Here is a 16,953-nt window from a genome sequence, read left to right on the forward strand (position 1 = left end):
TCATCCTCTCCCCTTGTTGCCTGCCCCCACAATGTAAAATAATACAAGGAAGCCCCCTCACCTGCTTGTCTTTCTGCAGGGAGGAGGCGAGCAGGCAGATCACTTGTGATCTAGTGTAATTAGTAAGGTCTGCAGACCTTACTAATCACTTTGTTTTCGACCCGGAGCTCAGTGAAGAGCTCTGGCCGAAAGGAAGGGGGACAGACCAGCAGGATCAGCTGCTCCCACGAGTCAGAGACCGCAAGCCTGACAGGAATTTCCACTCGCCAAATGCGAGCAGGCAAGTGGAAATTTTGAGCCCTGATCTATACTACGCATTAACATTTGAGGACAGCCTCCCTACCTGGCCCTTTCCACTAGGCTGTTTACATCAGAAGGAAATATAGGTTTGTTAGTTTTTTGTACTCACTGTAAAAACCTTTTCTCTCTGTTCCTTAACCCCTTCATGACTGAGGCCTTTTTTTCATTGTTTGTACCCATGTTATATTCCACATTTTAGGCCTGAAAATTACTTGAAACCCCCCAACATTATATATTTTCTGAATGCCAAGACCCTATAGAATAACATGGTGGTAGTTGCAAATTTTTATGTTGCGCAATATTAGAGCAACTCCTTATTAAACCCCAATATTTAGTGAAAAATTTAATTAAATGCCCCAAAACACAACAAAATACCCATTTTTTTAATGAAATATAAAAGATGAGGTTACAACGAGTAAAACGATACCCAACATGCCCAGGTTACAAATTGCGTGCATCCGTAAAACGGCGAAAAACCCCAGTACCCCAAAAAGTCCATAGAAGACGCTTTAAAAGCCCCCACAGGTCATCAATTTAGAGATACCCCAAAATACTGGACCTAGAATTATTGCTCTCACTCCGGCGTGCGTGGCGATACCCAACATGTGTAGCGCGTTCGTCGTTTTCATACGTAGGCGCACCCGCCGCGTGTTTACGTGGCGACGCGCGTGCTCGCGGGGATGGGGGACTTTTACAAATTTGTTTTTATTATTATTAGATTTATTTAAATTTAATTTAAAAAACTTTTTTTTTTTTACTTTGACTGCTATCACATGGGGGGGCTTCGGGACGCAGAAGCGATCTGGCGACAGGTAAGTCGCCAGGATCGCTTCTGTTGTAAAGCCGACAGTCGGCTCTACAAGTTTAAACAGAGTCCCGGCGGCAAAAGTCACCGTTAGTCTGTTTAAACAGCCCCGATGCTGTCGTCAGTCACGAAGGGGTTAAAGGACACAGCCAATCATCAGATCTCGACTAATGAATGATATCATCACCTACTTCTACAGGGCGATATAACACATCGGTCAAGATCTAAAAATCAGCTGTGTCCTTCAATGAACGGAAGAGAAAATAGGGCTTTCTTCATATACTTAGATACACAAAAACAAGATTTGTATGGAAAATTATATATAGAACGGAGTAACATACACAGATAAAATGGGATCCCAGGTTCCTGCAGGTGGCTCTCCACAAACTCCCTCACTGCTCCAACTACAAGTGGGAAAAAAAAGAGAATAAAGATTATTTAATGAGTAGCAAAAAAATAAAAATAAACAATAGAAAGTAAAAAATGCATACTTGTATCTGTCACTTGAAAAAATCCCTGTAGGATGAATCGATCTGGGAAGAGGACTCGAAGGACAACCTGCAAATGAAAAATAAATAAAGCTGAAGTTATACTTTACCTATACTTAGGACATACCTCCAAATTACCCCCCTTTTAATCCAGTGAATCTCCTACAGCAGGGGTAGGCAAACTCAAGCCCTCCAGCTGTGATTAAACTACAAATGCCATCATGCATCTGCCTCTGGGAGTCACAACTGTGGCTATCAGAGTCTTGCAATGCCTAATGGGATTTGTAGTTGTACCACAGCTGGAGGGCCGGGGTTTGCCTACCCCTGGGATAGAGTTGGTGGTAACTGTTTAGCAAAATGTACTTTTTCCTTCCCAGCATGACTGGGCCCCTGTGCACGAAGCCAGCTCCATGAAGACATGGATTGACCAGTTTGGTGTGAAGGAACTTGTAGTCTGCACAAAGCCCTGACCTCAACCCAGTCATGCCTGTGGGTGACGGAGTCTTGCAATGCCTAATGGGGTTTGTAGTTGCACCACAGATGGCTGGCCGGAGTTTGCCTAACCGTGCCCTTCAGGAGACTGCTGACCCTTGACATATCCTAGCCTATAGCTTCTTCAAATGAGTCTATGCTGTAAAACGAGGAGGGGTACCTGAACTCATTCAAGTTGGAGGCACATGTTCCAATGATGTAATGTAGTAGGGTTTCCAGATATGGGGGAGCATGTGACCTCCGCCATGTGACAGTGCTTGGGCCTCATTGGCCAATCGACACACCCGAACACTATCACATGGGGGAGGCAGTGACCTGATCTACCTGCGTAAGCTCTAACACCATCTGATGCTGGCGCTGATTCAGGATGGAATCCTGCAGTAGGGAGGCAACAGAAGAATGCAGATAGGTGAGCATGCCTTTGCGCAGGGTGGGCTATAAGAAGGCACTGCCAGCCTGCCCTGAATAGGCAAAGTGACAGATCCTCTTTAAAGAAGAAGTCCAGGTAGAAATTTTTCTATAGGTTATCTGGAGATATCAAACCAAGTACAGCTGGGCTTGTGGATTATTCTATATAGAAGAACTCCAGGCAGAATTTGCATCAACCCTCACAGTGGAGCTACCCTCGCACTGCAAGGGTTAAAAAGTTATACTCACCTGAGCCTTGGAGACGGCAGCCCTCCCTCCAGAAATGATATGTCCCACGGTGTTCTACATACAGTGTTAAAATATAAAAAAAAAAATCTCCAGAGCTGCAAACTATAAAAGACGTAATTGGTTTCACATTGCCCAAAGACTTTTATTCAGTTCAAATAAAAGCAGATCAAACCGCTTACATAACAGCCGTAAAATCTGACAGAAGCACTGAGACAAAACTGATAGAAAACTCAGAGAGGTTTTATTTGCTGTTGCATGAGATTTGGTAGTCTCCTTATTCCATTCCGGTAGCTATGGTACTACTGCTCTCATCATTGACAGGACTGCACAAACTGCAGACAGCTAATACCAAAAAGATAAATGATGTGTTTTATTTTCCTATAGATGCCAGTGAAAGCACACGCTCCATGGCCCCACTCATCATCCTTATCTATCCTTTATTACGGTACTTAACGAGTCACCAACCTGGAAGAAGTATGCAGCCAGTGTCAGGACACCTAATATGCACATATCTGCTAAGAGGTAGTGAAGGGAGGATTAGGGTGACAGCCGAAAGTATACATCTTTAAAGTGGACCTGAACTCAGAAAGTGAGGACCAGCTATCTTCATGTGGAAATGTTAACTGTGCCTAAGCCTTTTACTGTGCCTTGAGCCTTACAGCTTTATATATGCACTGTGAGAGTATCTAAGGAACTGCTGCCTATGACTGAAATCTCAGGAGATCCGGAGTGAGATCTGGTAATGTCACAACTGTGCCAGAGAGCAAGCTGCAACTAAGGACCTGCAGTGCAAGGATCTCCCTACTTCTGCTTCATTTATTCTCAGAATCAGTTTTTATCACCTCTGCTCCTGCTTCTTTAATAGATGTCATGGGGTGGGGGGGGCAGCTCTGACACGTAGAAGCAAAGCCCTGCCTCTACCAAGATGGCCGCACTCACACGCAGACACAGTGCAAAGGCATGGCAAGTAAGTAGGGATGCACCGATACTAGTATCGGTGCCGATACCTAGTATTTGGGCTAGTACTCGTGCTCGCCCAAATGCTCCGATACCAGAACTTCCGGTCAGAGGAAGATTTCCTCTGACCGGCAGTGCCGTAGGGGAACATGGAGCCAGCTTCCAATGCGATCAGAAAGCTGGGGGGCGAGTAATGACCCGCCTCCTGGCTTCCTGATTGGCCGAGAAGCCAACTCCATGCTGACTGGCCAGGAAGCCAGATTTCCAGCCAATCAGCATGGAGCTGGCTTCCTGGCCAATCAGGAAGCCAGGAGACGGGTCAGTACTCGCCGCCTGGCTGTCTGATTGGCCAGGAAGCTGGCTCAATTCTGATTGGCTGGGAAGCCGGCCAATCACAATCAAGCGGGTCAAACAACATGGAGCCGGCATGTCATTACCCACCGCCCCGGCTTCCTGATCGCCCGGGAAGCCGACTCCGGTACTTGGCATCAGCGAGTACCGAAAGCAAAATATTCGTACTCGATACCGAAAAAACGGTATCGGTGCATCCCTATAAGTCAGTAATGGAAATTAATATATCAGAAGCAGGGAGCATACAGGCAATACTAGGCACCAGTCCTTTGCCCTCCGCTTGCCTTTCTTTTTGGTGCAAAGCTTCCACAACACAGGCCCTCTTCAAAATTAAGTAAACCATGACTCTTCCCACACTTCTATCCTGACAGAAAGAGATCTGGTCCTAAACAAGGATTGTGGGTAGGTACACACAACTTAGAGATACAAGATGAGATATAGAAACTGTGAGGAGTAGAAAAGAGACAGCAAAACATATATTGCAATTTGTCTAAGCAACACGACTTAGCACCTTCCCCAAAAAAACTGACGTTCTGCAACAAGAATATCTCTATCAAGGCCAACATATGGTGCCGACATACCTTTAAGCCTTTATCATTACCCATAAATATTTTATATAGTACAGAAGCCAGCATGCCATCAGAAAGATGTCTTGAAGCCGATTTAGCAGCAGAAGCAGAAAACGCAGAATTGTTTCTAATTAGAGACCGCAGGAATTACCTTGAGAACCGGACTGCGCAGGCCCCTTCCCTCTAACAGCCCCCTTCTCGGACTGATCTCCTAAAATAACCCTATTCTTCGTGACATGATGTTTTTCCCTATTTTGCAGTAAAGATGTGGGTAACAGCCGCAATTATGGGAAACAGAACGTAATACAAAAGGTTCCAGGGAAACGAGATCAAAGTGGAGTCCTGTGCTGGAAATAGCCATTTCTCAGGATTAAAGCCCCGCTTTGATATCTCCTGAAAGGACCAGATTTAGAATGCTGTGTGTGCGCCTGATCATGTGGCAATCTTCCACTGTACACAGCGCCGTAGAAGGGGCACACCTAAAAAGACAACTCCATACTTTGGGGGGAAGAAAGTTCCTTTCACATATTTAAACATAACTAATGAAGGGGATAACACACAGATCTTTGCTTTGCATCATCTAATGCATTCCACTATGAAAAATACCCAGAACTCCCGGGTGTGAAGATCATGTGACAGCTCTGGTGCATGGTGACTGACCACTCAAGCAGTAGCTCTGTCAAATTTGGCTAGTGAGACAGTCCTCGGACCTCTGTGAGCTATAGGGATGCACTGATACTGGTGTTGAGTACGAGTACCGATATTTTTCTTTCGTTACTCGCCGATACCGAATACCGACTACCGGAAGTCCCATTCAGGAAGCCAGTCGGCGTGTAATGACTCGCCACCTGGCTTACTGATTAGCCAGGAATCCGGGCGTGTAAATAATCACCACCCGGCTTCCCGATTAGCAGGGAAGCCGCCCCCATGATTTTCACCACTAGGTGACAAGGAAGCATGGAGCCGGGTTTCTGGCCAATCAGGAAGCCGGGCACCGTGTAATGACGCGTGCCCGGCTTCCTGATTGGCCGGGAAGCTGGCTCCATGCTCCCTCGTCATGAGGTGACGAGGAAGCAAGGAGCCGGCTTCCCAACCAATCAGGAAGCCGGGCGCTGTGTCATTACAGCTTGCGACCAATCAGGAACCCGGGCAGCGCGTTATTGCACTCTGCCCGGCAAGCTGGATCCATGTTCTCTCGTCACAAGCTTCCTGATTCCGGAAGTATCGGGCTTGGCATCGGAGCATTTGGGCGAGTAGTCGCCCAAATACTCGGCATCGGCACCGATACCGATACTAGTATCGGTGCATCCCTAGTGAGCTACAAGTCATGACTTGGAATGCATACAAAGCTTCCTCTCTCCACTCCTGGTGGCTGAATGGAGTGGAGGGGGAACAAAGGAGAAAGATAGATCTGAGGGGACCAACAAGCTAGAACTCTCTAATCATCAGGTATCAAGAGCTCTGCTGATTGCAGAGCTCTAGCTCTAAGGGCAGGTTCACACCATTTACCGGACTAGATCTGGTCCAGAAAATAGTGTGAACCTGCCACAGTTCCAGTGCATCCCAGACCAGACAAAATGAGACATGCAGTATTTTTCTGATCTGGTCTGGAACGGACTGCACTGGTGTGAACAGAGGCCAGTAATAGCATGGGGATATATTAGGATGCATTTTGAGTCCGGATGATTTGCATGTGGTGTGAATGGACCCTGAATAACCAAGGGGCGTGTCAGACCTCTTCAGAGAGACCGATGCTTCCACAAAGAGAGCAGGGGGCATATTCTGCAGCATGCTGGCAGGGGACAGGCTTTTCTACTTCGGCTGTGGCTGCTTTATGAAGGAAACAAACGGCAAGACTTTTGTTTGGATAAACCTGGAACGCATTCAGTTGATTTAAATTGAAAGTTTAGTCGGGCTTTAAGCAGTTTACCCAGAACAAGAATGCAGATCTGTAGTTTTGAATTCACTCTGATTCTCTAATCTGCATGTTTGTTTCATGTCAGAGACCATTTTTAGAGCTCCTGCTTTTCCTCTCAGTACAGGTTTCCTTTAATATAAAACCCGTCAATCTGTTATTTTTCACCCAATCTGCCATAGCTGTGCTCTAGCTCTGCTAGTCTCAGGAGATTTGGCATGATATTGATGGATGTCACTATTGTGCTGCTCACTGTTCTACTTGCTGGAGGCTCTGGCATGAGGAAGCAAAGCCCTGCCTCTACTAAGCAGACCAAGGCATAATAGGTCAGTAAATGGGAAAAGAGTAGCTGCAGGGAGACCACGAGCATAACTGGTGACTAGTTCATTTTTTTGGGCACAGCTTCCAAAGTTCAGTTCCTCTTTAATCGATATAGAAAATGCTGACGCTATATACAGGTGTAAAATAGATATTTCCACCACACTGTCCATAAGGAGAAGACGTAGCGTTCTAAAAAGCTGCACAATTTCGTCAAGTCAAACCCATTTTTGGCAAATATTTCAAACACGCTGCTTCATGTGTCTTTCCTTGTACCCTGGACGGAGCTCAGAGAAGAAGGTGAAAGAAGTGATCGCTGTAATGACACATATGTTCTGTTTACACGGGCTGCTGCTGGAAAGCACAGGTCACGCAGAAGTATTCCAAATGGAAAATGGCAGACCTAGATCTGTTTCCTTCCTATAAACAGAGGCTGCTTATTGATACAGGGATCAATAATCCCTGGAGTAATTACATTTTCTTAGTCATTTCCCCTAAGGCGGGAAAGAATTAGGAAATCCCTGCTTTTGCTTTTAAAGCTGAACTCTGGGCAAACAGCTAAATACACATGAAATGCACTGGTGAGCTCAGCAACACCAAAAGGCCAGGGTGACCATGGAAGAACTTTGTGGTGAATGATCAAACAGTTCTTTCTGTGGTTAAGAGAGAACCCCTCACAACATCTAGTCAAGTCCAGAACACTCTACAAGAGGTTGTCGTATCATACAATTAACAAAATACTTCATAAAGGGGTTTACCATAAAACCACTCAAGAATAGGAAGGTCAGATGATTGGACTTGGCCAGAAGGCATCTAAATAAGCCTGGCCGGTTCCAGGAATATATAGTTTGGACAGATTAAAGATAAATCAACATGTATCAGAATGATGGGAAGAAAAGAGCATGGGGAAGGAAAGGAACAGCTCATGATCTGGAGCATAGTACATCTGTGAAACACGGTGGAGGCATTGTTATGGCATGACCATGAGTGGCTGCCATTGGAACTGGGTCACTGGCACATATTAATAATATAACTGTCCCTATACACTTCACAAGCCATCATGCTGCTTATGTGAGCAGTGGATATGGATCAGATTTAAAAAACGGACAGGATGGCACTTCAGAGTACAGATGGACGATGACCCAAAACATACTGTGAAAGCAACCCAATGGCCAAGACAGTCACTTGAACTCAACCCAACTGATCATGAAATACATTCGTTGAAGATGCATCCCCAGGCTATATCTGCAACCTTGTTGCAAAGTATCACCCTAACCGTCCCCTCCGCTCCTCCCAAGACCTCCTGCCTTCTACCTCTCTTGTGAACTCATCCCATGCTCGCAGTAGGACCTCTCCCATCCTTTGGAACTTACTACCCCAACCAGTCCGTCTACCTCCTACTCTGTCAGCCTTTAGTCAATCCCTAAAGACTCATCTCTTCAGGTAAGTCTATCCCGCCTCAAGCTAACCACTGAACTATCATTTTCTCAAACAATTCATCCCCACACAGCTACCGCCTCTTCTATCACTTGCCCCATTTCTTTTCGATTGTAAGCCCTCAGGGGCGGGGCCCTCCTTACCATCTTGTCTTGATTTGTATTGTAACTGTAAATGTCTTCCTTATATTGTAAAGCGCTTCGCAAACTGTTGACGCTATATAAATACTATGTAATAATAATAATACAAAATTGAATGTAGAGAGACCAAGAAGCAAGCAGCAAATGAAGACAGATGCACTAAAGGCCTAACAACGCCTCAGGAAGAAGCTTTCTCTGATGTACATGGGTAGCAGACTTCAGGCAGTCATTGACCACAATGGATTATTAACAAACTACAGAAAATGATCATTATGTTATTTGCCAAAATCATTTTGAGGCCATAAAATTGAGGAGACTTTGTCCAATAATGGCTGTAATTCCTAAACGGCTCATAAAATGTTTTGTTACCACCCTTAAATGAGTATTTGTGCCAATCCAGTTCTGGAGATTTACACATATCTGTCTGGAAGGGCAGGTAACCAATTTTTCTCCACTGTAGTTTAACTACCCTGCCCCCCCAGCATATGGCTGGAACGTGAAAGGAGAAGCTCATCTCCCTCCCCCTGTCAACAGTTCCCTTTTATATCTAGAGTTTCATAGAGTTCAGCTAATCACCACAGGCTTTTACTTAAAAGTCAAGTTTACCTTTCTTTCCATGTTACACTCGTAATCAGGGCATATAATGAATTGTGGTTGCATTGCCAAAGCGACAGGATCTGTGAATGGAGAAACTGCAAGGCTCAAAGGGACCTGTATTTCTCGATAGAAAAAAAAGCGCGGTGCCCATTCATACTGCCTCTCGTCCCTGTAACTGAAAGTCCGTACCTCAGTACAGAAAGGGACTTGAAGAAGAGTCTGCAGGAGCCAGAACATTGCACACGCAATCCTCTGATCACGGTTGCAATGCTTTACTGGCTCCAATGCAAAAAAAATGCACATCATTTAAAAATCAGAGTAATAAGGCATTTAGGCTGGATTCACACTTGGGCGTTCGTAAAATGCGCGTTTGACGCACGTTTTTACAGCGATTTGCGGTCAACGAAACGCGCGACAAACACACGTTTACGAGGGCTATCCGGCTGCATCCTAATGGATTCGCGCAGAAATACTCCCCAAAGAAGCTCCTGTACGTCTTTGGGCATAGGGCGTTTTTCAGCTCGTTCCTACGCGCTGAAATACGCCCAGGTGGCAACCATGCCCATAGGAAATAATGGGATTTCACTTGCTGGGCGTTTTACAGCGCGTCGATCAGCGCTGTAAAACGCCCAGGTATGAACCAGGCCTCACGGTTCTGACTCCATGCGCAGTGTAATATCTGGAAAACGTATGATAATGCTGCGCAGGTTGACAGCACAGCGAAGTTGCATGGCAGCTCGAGAGCTGCAAGTTTTCAGAGCTTGTCCTAAAGCTGCCTGAATCAAAAGGCTCCCAAAAGCTAATTTCCTCTGCCTGGTGTTGACACATGAAAGCTGTTATCTGCATTATCCTCCCACACGTGTTCTCTCGGATAATGTATCTACAAGAGTGTCCTGCCAATTTCCTCACTCGCCCTTCAATGCGCGTTTTAGATAAGGAATGTAAATAGCAGGGAGGAATAATCCTAGGATGTGCCAGGTATCAGATTCCTACCTTAGGGTATCTGTCCAGTTTTTCCTTCAGCTGTGCTTCCCTTAAAGCTTTAGTCATTAGCGGGGTTTCCTCCAGACGATGTCTGAGGAGAGAACAGGAAGAGATAAAGCTGTTTAATCTCCGCAGAAAAAGTATCCAAGTTAAAGCTGAACTCCGGGGGAAATAAAACAAACTACCCTCGCAGTGGGACTTACACCGCGCACTGCAAGGGTTAAATGCTCATTTTTTTGCCTAGGGTACCCATGACAAGCACTTTTACTTATCTTATCTCTCGCTCCACAGGCAGCAAGCATTCTCCTCCACGCTCCAATGATCTGGGTTGTTGGTGGGTCCTCAGCATCCTCACTTGCAATGCAGGACTGTTGGTTTTGAATGTATGGGATGATGTCAGAGTGCTTTTTACGGGTACCCTAGGCAAAAACGAGCTCTTAACCCTTCCAGTGCAGGCAAGAGCCCAACTGCAAGGACAGATTTTTAATTTCCCCGAAGTTGTATTTGTATAGGAAAATGTACCCCCAAATCTCCCTCTCCCCCTCTACTGCATGTTCCAGCAATGAAGTGCTTATAAACCCTGACAATTAACTCCCTTTGTTACCCTTTGGTCTGTTAAATATACAGTTGATGATATTTTCCCAGGGACACTCAGGCTGGGAAGAAAAGATCAGTGGTAACCAAACTTTGGCCCTCCAGCTGGGATGGAACTAAAAATCCCATCATGCCTCTGCCACTGGAAGTCATGCCTGTGGCTGTGGAGTCTTGCAATGCCTCATGGGACTCTTCGTTTCACCCCAGCTGGAAGGCCAAAGTTTGGCTACCCCTGGGCTAGAAGAGGCTGGAAATCATCCAGGAAATGAGGCGGGCTCTGACTTGCTACAGATTCTAATGCACATTGCGAGAAGCTCACAGTGTGCAGTGAAGTTAAAATAACAATTTTCAGTCCAGGAGAGGAGCCGTTACAACTGTACAAGACTGAAGGGAAAGCCGGAGTTCTGCTTTAAGCATATATCCCAAAGAAATGTATCAAAACATGCTTTGATTTTCATTTCTTGAGAGGACAAGATGACCTTACACTTTAAAGTACTCTCTGGCTCCAAGATCAAATTACTAGGCTCCTGGATTTCACATCATTTTGTCCACCTCTGCATTACTTCATCAATCAGATACAAAATGCTCACGCACCCCACAGAACACATGGACTGGAAAAAGAAAAAAAACGGATCTGCAAAGCAAGTCTTTTACCTTTCTCTTTTGAGTTCTGCAAACCTTCTCCTCACATCATCTACTGTGACCTCAAAAAAATCATCGGGTAGATCCATTTTATTGGCACGTACGTTCCGTTCCAAATCCAGGTAGCATACAATGGGTTCTCTGTCTAGAGACTGCAAGGCAAAACATCAAAATACATTTACTGTTTGAGCAGAAAGTACATAACATGCTTATGATGTTTCACAGTAAGGTCTTAGAGAGGGCCATACATGGGGGGGGGGGTTGGAATCTCATTGTCTTAATTCATCCCGATATTTAGTGATGACCATCAACCATGATCCTACATTCATCTGACGTCTATTATTTAGCATGCGTTAGGTGACGTCCTCGGTGCCGCAGGCAAATCTTTGCCAACAGCGGTGCCCAGGGATCCTGTATTTCTATTGAAGTCTGCTCAAGCCAGAATGTATGTTCAATCAACTGAATGTTCAATGAAAAGCTACAAAAAAAGTAACTAAAATCCACTGACCCCAGAAGAAAATCTTACAGGGATCCCTCACATTTCACACATTCAGATGTGCCAAAGGATGGTATGTGCATTTAATGTATTTTATGCATGTTATTTTACCTATATAATCGGCTGTGGTAGAACGTTGTTGACCGCTTCTGATCGATCAAACAAATATCTGCGTGTTTCGGGATAGGAGATCGTAATTCAGATTGATTAAAGAGAACTTGCACTCAGGAGTTAAATCTTAAAAATACACTCAGGAACCTATTAACAATAATGTATCTTATTTGCGTATCACTCGGCTGTAGATCCTCAAATCATCTCTGAATTGGTGCTGACACTGTCCTTCCTTCTGGAGGGTGGCTACTTTTCTTCCTCATGGTCCCTGTGTGTGTTGTAAAGTAGTCACTGCTCCAAGCTCACTCCCGTGATGGACTACAATATCAATACAAATGAGTAAACTAAACATGAGATTGCAGTCCATCACAGGAGCGAGCTTGAAGTGGTGGCCACTCTCCAGAAGGTACTTGAATGCATTATTAAAATGTAACTCCTGAGTTTAGTGTTACTTTAAGTTAATGTTCTAAAGTGATTGCTGACCTTGGATAGATCAATCCAATAGATTTTCGATCAATATTTTCAATCGCAAGATGCTGGATATCATGTGTGTTGCATTGATCAATATTTTTAAAGGAGAACTATGAGGTGAGTGCTTTCCACTCACCTCATAGTTGTAGCCGACCTGTGACGAGACTGTCACAGGTCGGCTCAGTAGATCGAGAAGTGAGCGAACACATACAGGCGTTCGCTCACCTCTCGATCATGTCACGGCTGAGAGCCGTGACAGGGGAGGGGCTGAATTCCCCCCTCCCCGCTCCGCCAGCGTTGACTGGTGGATCGGACGGGGAGGGGGCGGGTATAGCTGGCTCTGCCTCTAGATAGGCAGAGCTAGCTGTCACTCACGCAGCTGGGCGGATCCAGACATAATTGTCGGGATCCGCTTCAGCTGCGGTGTCTCAGTATATCGCGAGCTGTAGCTCACAGTATACTGAGCTTAGGGTGACGGGAGGACGCTAGTTTGTGTCCTCCCGTTACCCTAAGGTGAACTATGGGGAAAAGCCTTAACCCCATAGTTCTCCTTTAATTGTTTGTGATCGCTTGTATCTAAGTCGATCACAAATCGCTTTGTGTAAGGCAAACTTAACAGACCAAAAGAGAACAAATCAGATACATTCATTGTTAGGGTTTACATACACTTTAAAAGCAGGAAGATGACTGAAAAGGAAAGGAAGACTGTTTTTCCTGCTCAGAATACAATGACAGCCTAAGGCCAACATGGGAGGGAAGGTTATATATGGGGCCCCATGACCTCATAGAATCAGGAGAGCACTGCAGGCCCCAAAGTCACTCCACTGCTCACCTCGGACTCACTGTCCTCTATATCAGTCTTTGATTTCTTTGGCTTAGAATGTTCTGGACTGTGTAAAGGCTCTTGAGCAGTGGCACACTGCAGGTCATCTTCGAACGAAGCTGCAGGAATGTTGGCACCACCTAGACGATAGCCTCCGCCTTGGAATGGAACAAAGGAAGTCACTCGAGACTGAGTAGGAGCTTTTGGCTTGACACTGTCCACACTGGACTGCACTTTCTCTACACTGGAAGCTGCTGCTTTAGCTGATGCAACTTCTTGGGGTTCTTCTCTCCCTGAAGCTTTAATAGACAACCTCTCCTCCTGGCAAGGTGCTGGCTTTTTCTTCACATCTTCTGATGTTGGAAGAACTTTGGACCCTTCCTTGAGGCCAGAGCCCCTCTCTCTTTTTGTGTCCTCCTCTTTCTTCACATCTTCTGATGTTGGAAGAACTTTGGACTCTTCCTTGAGGCCAGAGCCCCTCTCTCTTTTTGTGTCCTCCTCTTTCTTCACATCTTCTGATTTTGGAAGAACTTTGGACCCTTCCTTGAGGCCAGAGCCCCTCTCTCTTTTTGTGTCCTCCTCTTTCTTCACATCTTCTGATGTTGGAAGAACTTTGGACGCTTCCTTGAGGCCAGAGCCCCTCTCTCTTTTTGTGTCCACCTCTGTACTTGAAGGCTGTCTGCTCCCAGACGGGTCATTCTTCCTCACTACAAACCTTGTAAATGAGATAGATCACAAGCTTCACTACAAGAACAGAGTGTCCATTTATCAAAGGAAGCAAGAACTGTGAAATGTAAAGCAGAGTAGAAAAACATATACAGGAACTACTTTATCTGCCAAAGATTTGTAAATGTGTTCAGCCATTCATAAGACCAACCCAGGTCTTGGACATCCCTGTAGACTCCCCTGCATTTAAACAAAACAGTCTGGTCCAAAACCCACCCCAGGCTGTGATTGGGCAATGAAGGTGCTCAGTACAGTGATGAGATTACTCCTCTAATCTCCCATCATGTGGGCATTTTTACTGTGAGCAATGGAGCCCTGATTGGCTCAGAGAGCCGCCCTTGCGTCTCCCGGTTTACGTACTAAGCAGAGGATTACAGGATACAGATATCAAGGCAGATTTATCTAAATTATACTTTTAATGAATGCATGTTTATTTGATTTAAATGCATTTTATTGGTTAACTAAGCTCAGTCCCAGACCTCACTCAGGAAACTTAGTGTAGGGCTCAACAGACAAAGACCCATAGAGAGGGAATCTTCCAATGGTGACACTTGTTCTTGTGACAACAAAGAGGGGATTTCTCTCTCACTGCAAAGATATCCTCTTACTTCCTGTTGAGCCTACCGGACAGGAAGTGAAATCTTCCTAATGGGACACAGGAAAAAAAGCGGATTTAACCTCTTGCCGTCCGCCCGTAGTAAAAAAACGGACGGACGGCACTGCTACATGCCGTCCGCCCGTAGTAAAAAAACGGACGGAGACTCTATATCTAAAATAAAAAGGTTTTGACTTTACATATACTTTAAATCTGAAGTTTAAGGTATGCATATAATACCTAACACCCTCACTTGTACGCCCCCTCCCAATCAATACTAAATTACATTTTATAATCAAATCAACTGGTTTTCAAAACATAACTATTCTGAGGTCCAGTGACGTCATCATTGGGTCTGTCTGCTGCTCAGTTTGGTGAAAGGGGCTGGCAGGCTCCTGTAAACGTTTCAGCATTCTGCCTTGGATCTTCTATGGAGAGCCTTATACGAAAGAACACATACCTGGCATCCCCTTTAAACATGCCTGCGCCTCCCTGTTGGCCACTGGGTGCTGCAGACTTTGGCTGTGCAGTCTGCTGATTGGCAGCTTGAGCAGAGACACCTAAAAGGGATGGTGGGAGTGTATTCTTTCATATAATGCTCAAGAAAAAATGATTGATAACAAAACAAAAAAAAGCCAATAGCTGTGAGAGAAGGGCAACAACAGTACAGCTCAGGAGGGGAAGGGAACCAGTGGGCCAATCATATGGGCAAAGGGGTGGGAATTCTGGGAAATCCCAAATAAAAATTAATGTTTCCATAAAGAACTATGGAAACCATACTAATTCATCTAATAGAATGTAAATCTTTATTAGATTACCATAGCGGGGAGTGAACTGAAACAGAAAGGCTATTTGTAATATTAAACTACAAAATAGCTTTCACGACAATTACAGCATGCATTTTGATTTTTTTTTTTTAAAGGGACTTATCTCTTTCTCTTAGTTAAAGGGACTTATCTCTTTCTCTTAGTTAAAGGGACTTATCTCTTTCTCTTAGTTAAAGGGACTTATCTCTTTCTCTTAGTTAAAGGGACTTATCTCTTTCTTACCGACCTGATTATGGCACTTCCGCCTGTGAGCCCCAAGGATAGAAGAGATGTTTGCTTCAGAAGAGATTCACCGGATACCTGAGAAACAAGATCTGATTAGGTGGCTGGACTCTGTCAGAGAACACACACGATTCATAAGTAGCCATCCTGACTTCAGACTGACTGCTCTATACATGTGCACAAATTTTAGTCATAGACAAGACAGTGGGGGGGATTTATGAAAACTGGTGCAGACAAAATCTGGAGCAGTTGCACATGGCAATCAATAAGCTTCTATCTTCAGATTGTTCAGTTAGGATTGGAAAATGAAATAGAGAAGCCAACTGGTTGACATGCACAGCTGCTCCAGATTTTGGCTGCCCCAGTATTGATAGATTTCCCCCCAGTGTGTCACAGGTGAGTACATTTGAACCATAAAAAAACAGTTCAAATTATTTTATTTTGAAACAAAACATTTGTCTCCATGTTTATTCATTCTTTGTTGCACTACCGATCTTCTGCTGCCTATTTCCAGCCAAGTACTGTGTCGAAATGGTCAACTGTAGTTCCATCGGAAGAGCATGTGGCAATGCAAGAGCACAACTGGGAGACAGGGACAGAGCGTTGTCACCCTATACCAGGAAGTACCTGAACAAGGACTTTATGGGAGGATTGACAAGGATTATTTTAATGAGCGCTGCAGATTTAAAATGCATTTGAAAATTATTGAATTTAAAGGCGAACTGAGGTGAGTGAAAATCACACATCATCATAGTTAGAGCCGACGTGCGACAATTAAACTGTCACACGTCGGCTCAATAGATCGGGAAGTGAGTGAACACATACCGTCGCTCACTCACTTTTCTATTATCTCCCTGCAGAGAGTCGTGACTGTCACTCACGGCTCCCTGCATGGATTCCCCCTCCCCGATCCTCCAGCGTTGACTGGAGAAATGGACGGGGAGGGGTGGGTACAGCTGGCTCTGCCTCTAGATAGGCAGAGCCAGCTGTCACTCACGCAGCTGGGTGGATCTCGACAGTAATGTCGGGATCCGTCCCGACTGCGGCGGTCTCAGTATACCGCAAGCTGTAGCTCGCTATATACTGAGCGTTGGGTCACTGGAGGACAGTAGTATATGTCCTCCTGTGACCCTTAAGAGAACTATGGGGAAAAACACTTACCCAATAGTTCTCTTTTAAATCCACTTAAGGTTATTAGTATATATCTGGGTGCTACAGATCATGTTTTTAAGTGTGATCATAAAATTTGCCAACCACTTTGTTTTTAGGGTGTGGAATTCCATATTGCATGCATCAATGTTGTTGTAACTAAAATTAACACACCGTCCCAATGGCTTTGGCGGGTGCAGGTGGGAACTCAAACACAGATGTCATGCCATTCGAGTCACCCAGAGATATAAAATTTGGTGTGTAAAAATAACACGTTTGGGTGGCCT

At 45.0% G+C, this 16,953-nt stretch overlaps 1 protein-coding gene across 1 annotated transcript in view; it reads right to left on the reverse strand.

The window, feature by feature from the left end:
* ASPSCR1 (ASPSCR1, UBX domain containing tether for SLC2A4) overlaps nucleotides 1-16,953 on the reverse strand; it is a 45,176-nt gene that overhangs the window by 19,971 nt on the left and 8,252 nt on the right. Inside the window, exons 6-12 of the mRNA XM_018561771.1 lie at nucleotides 15,522-15,595; nucleotides 13,808-13,862; nucleotides 13,157-13,564; nucleotides 11,259-11,398; nucleotides 10,020-10,101; nucleotides 1,597-1,663; nucleotides 1,447-1,509 (exon numbers count right to left, since the gene is read on the reverse strand). Of these exons, the coding sequence (XP_018417273.1) occupies nucleotides 1,447-1,509; nucleotides 1,597-1,663; nucleotides 10,020-10,101; nucleotides 11,259-11,398; nucleotides 13,157-13,564; nucleotides 13,808-13,862; nucleotides 15,522-15,595 (889 nt within the window). The remainder of the gene's footprint in view (nucleotides 1-1,446; nucleotides 1,510-1,596; nucleotides 1,664-10,019; nucleotides 10,102-11,258; nucleotides 11,399-13,156; nucleotides 13,565-13,807; nucleotides 13,863-15,521; nucleotides 15,596-16,953) is intronic.

This window comes from Nanorana parkeri, unplaced genomic scaffold, assembly GCF_000935625.1.
Source record: "Nanorana parkeri isolate BGI_ZX_2015 unplaced genomic scaffold, ASM93562v1 scaffold544, whole genome shotgun sequence".
NCBI lineage: Eukaryota > Metazoa > Chordata > Amphibia > Anura > Dicroglossidae > Nanorana > Nanorana parkeri.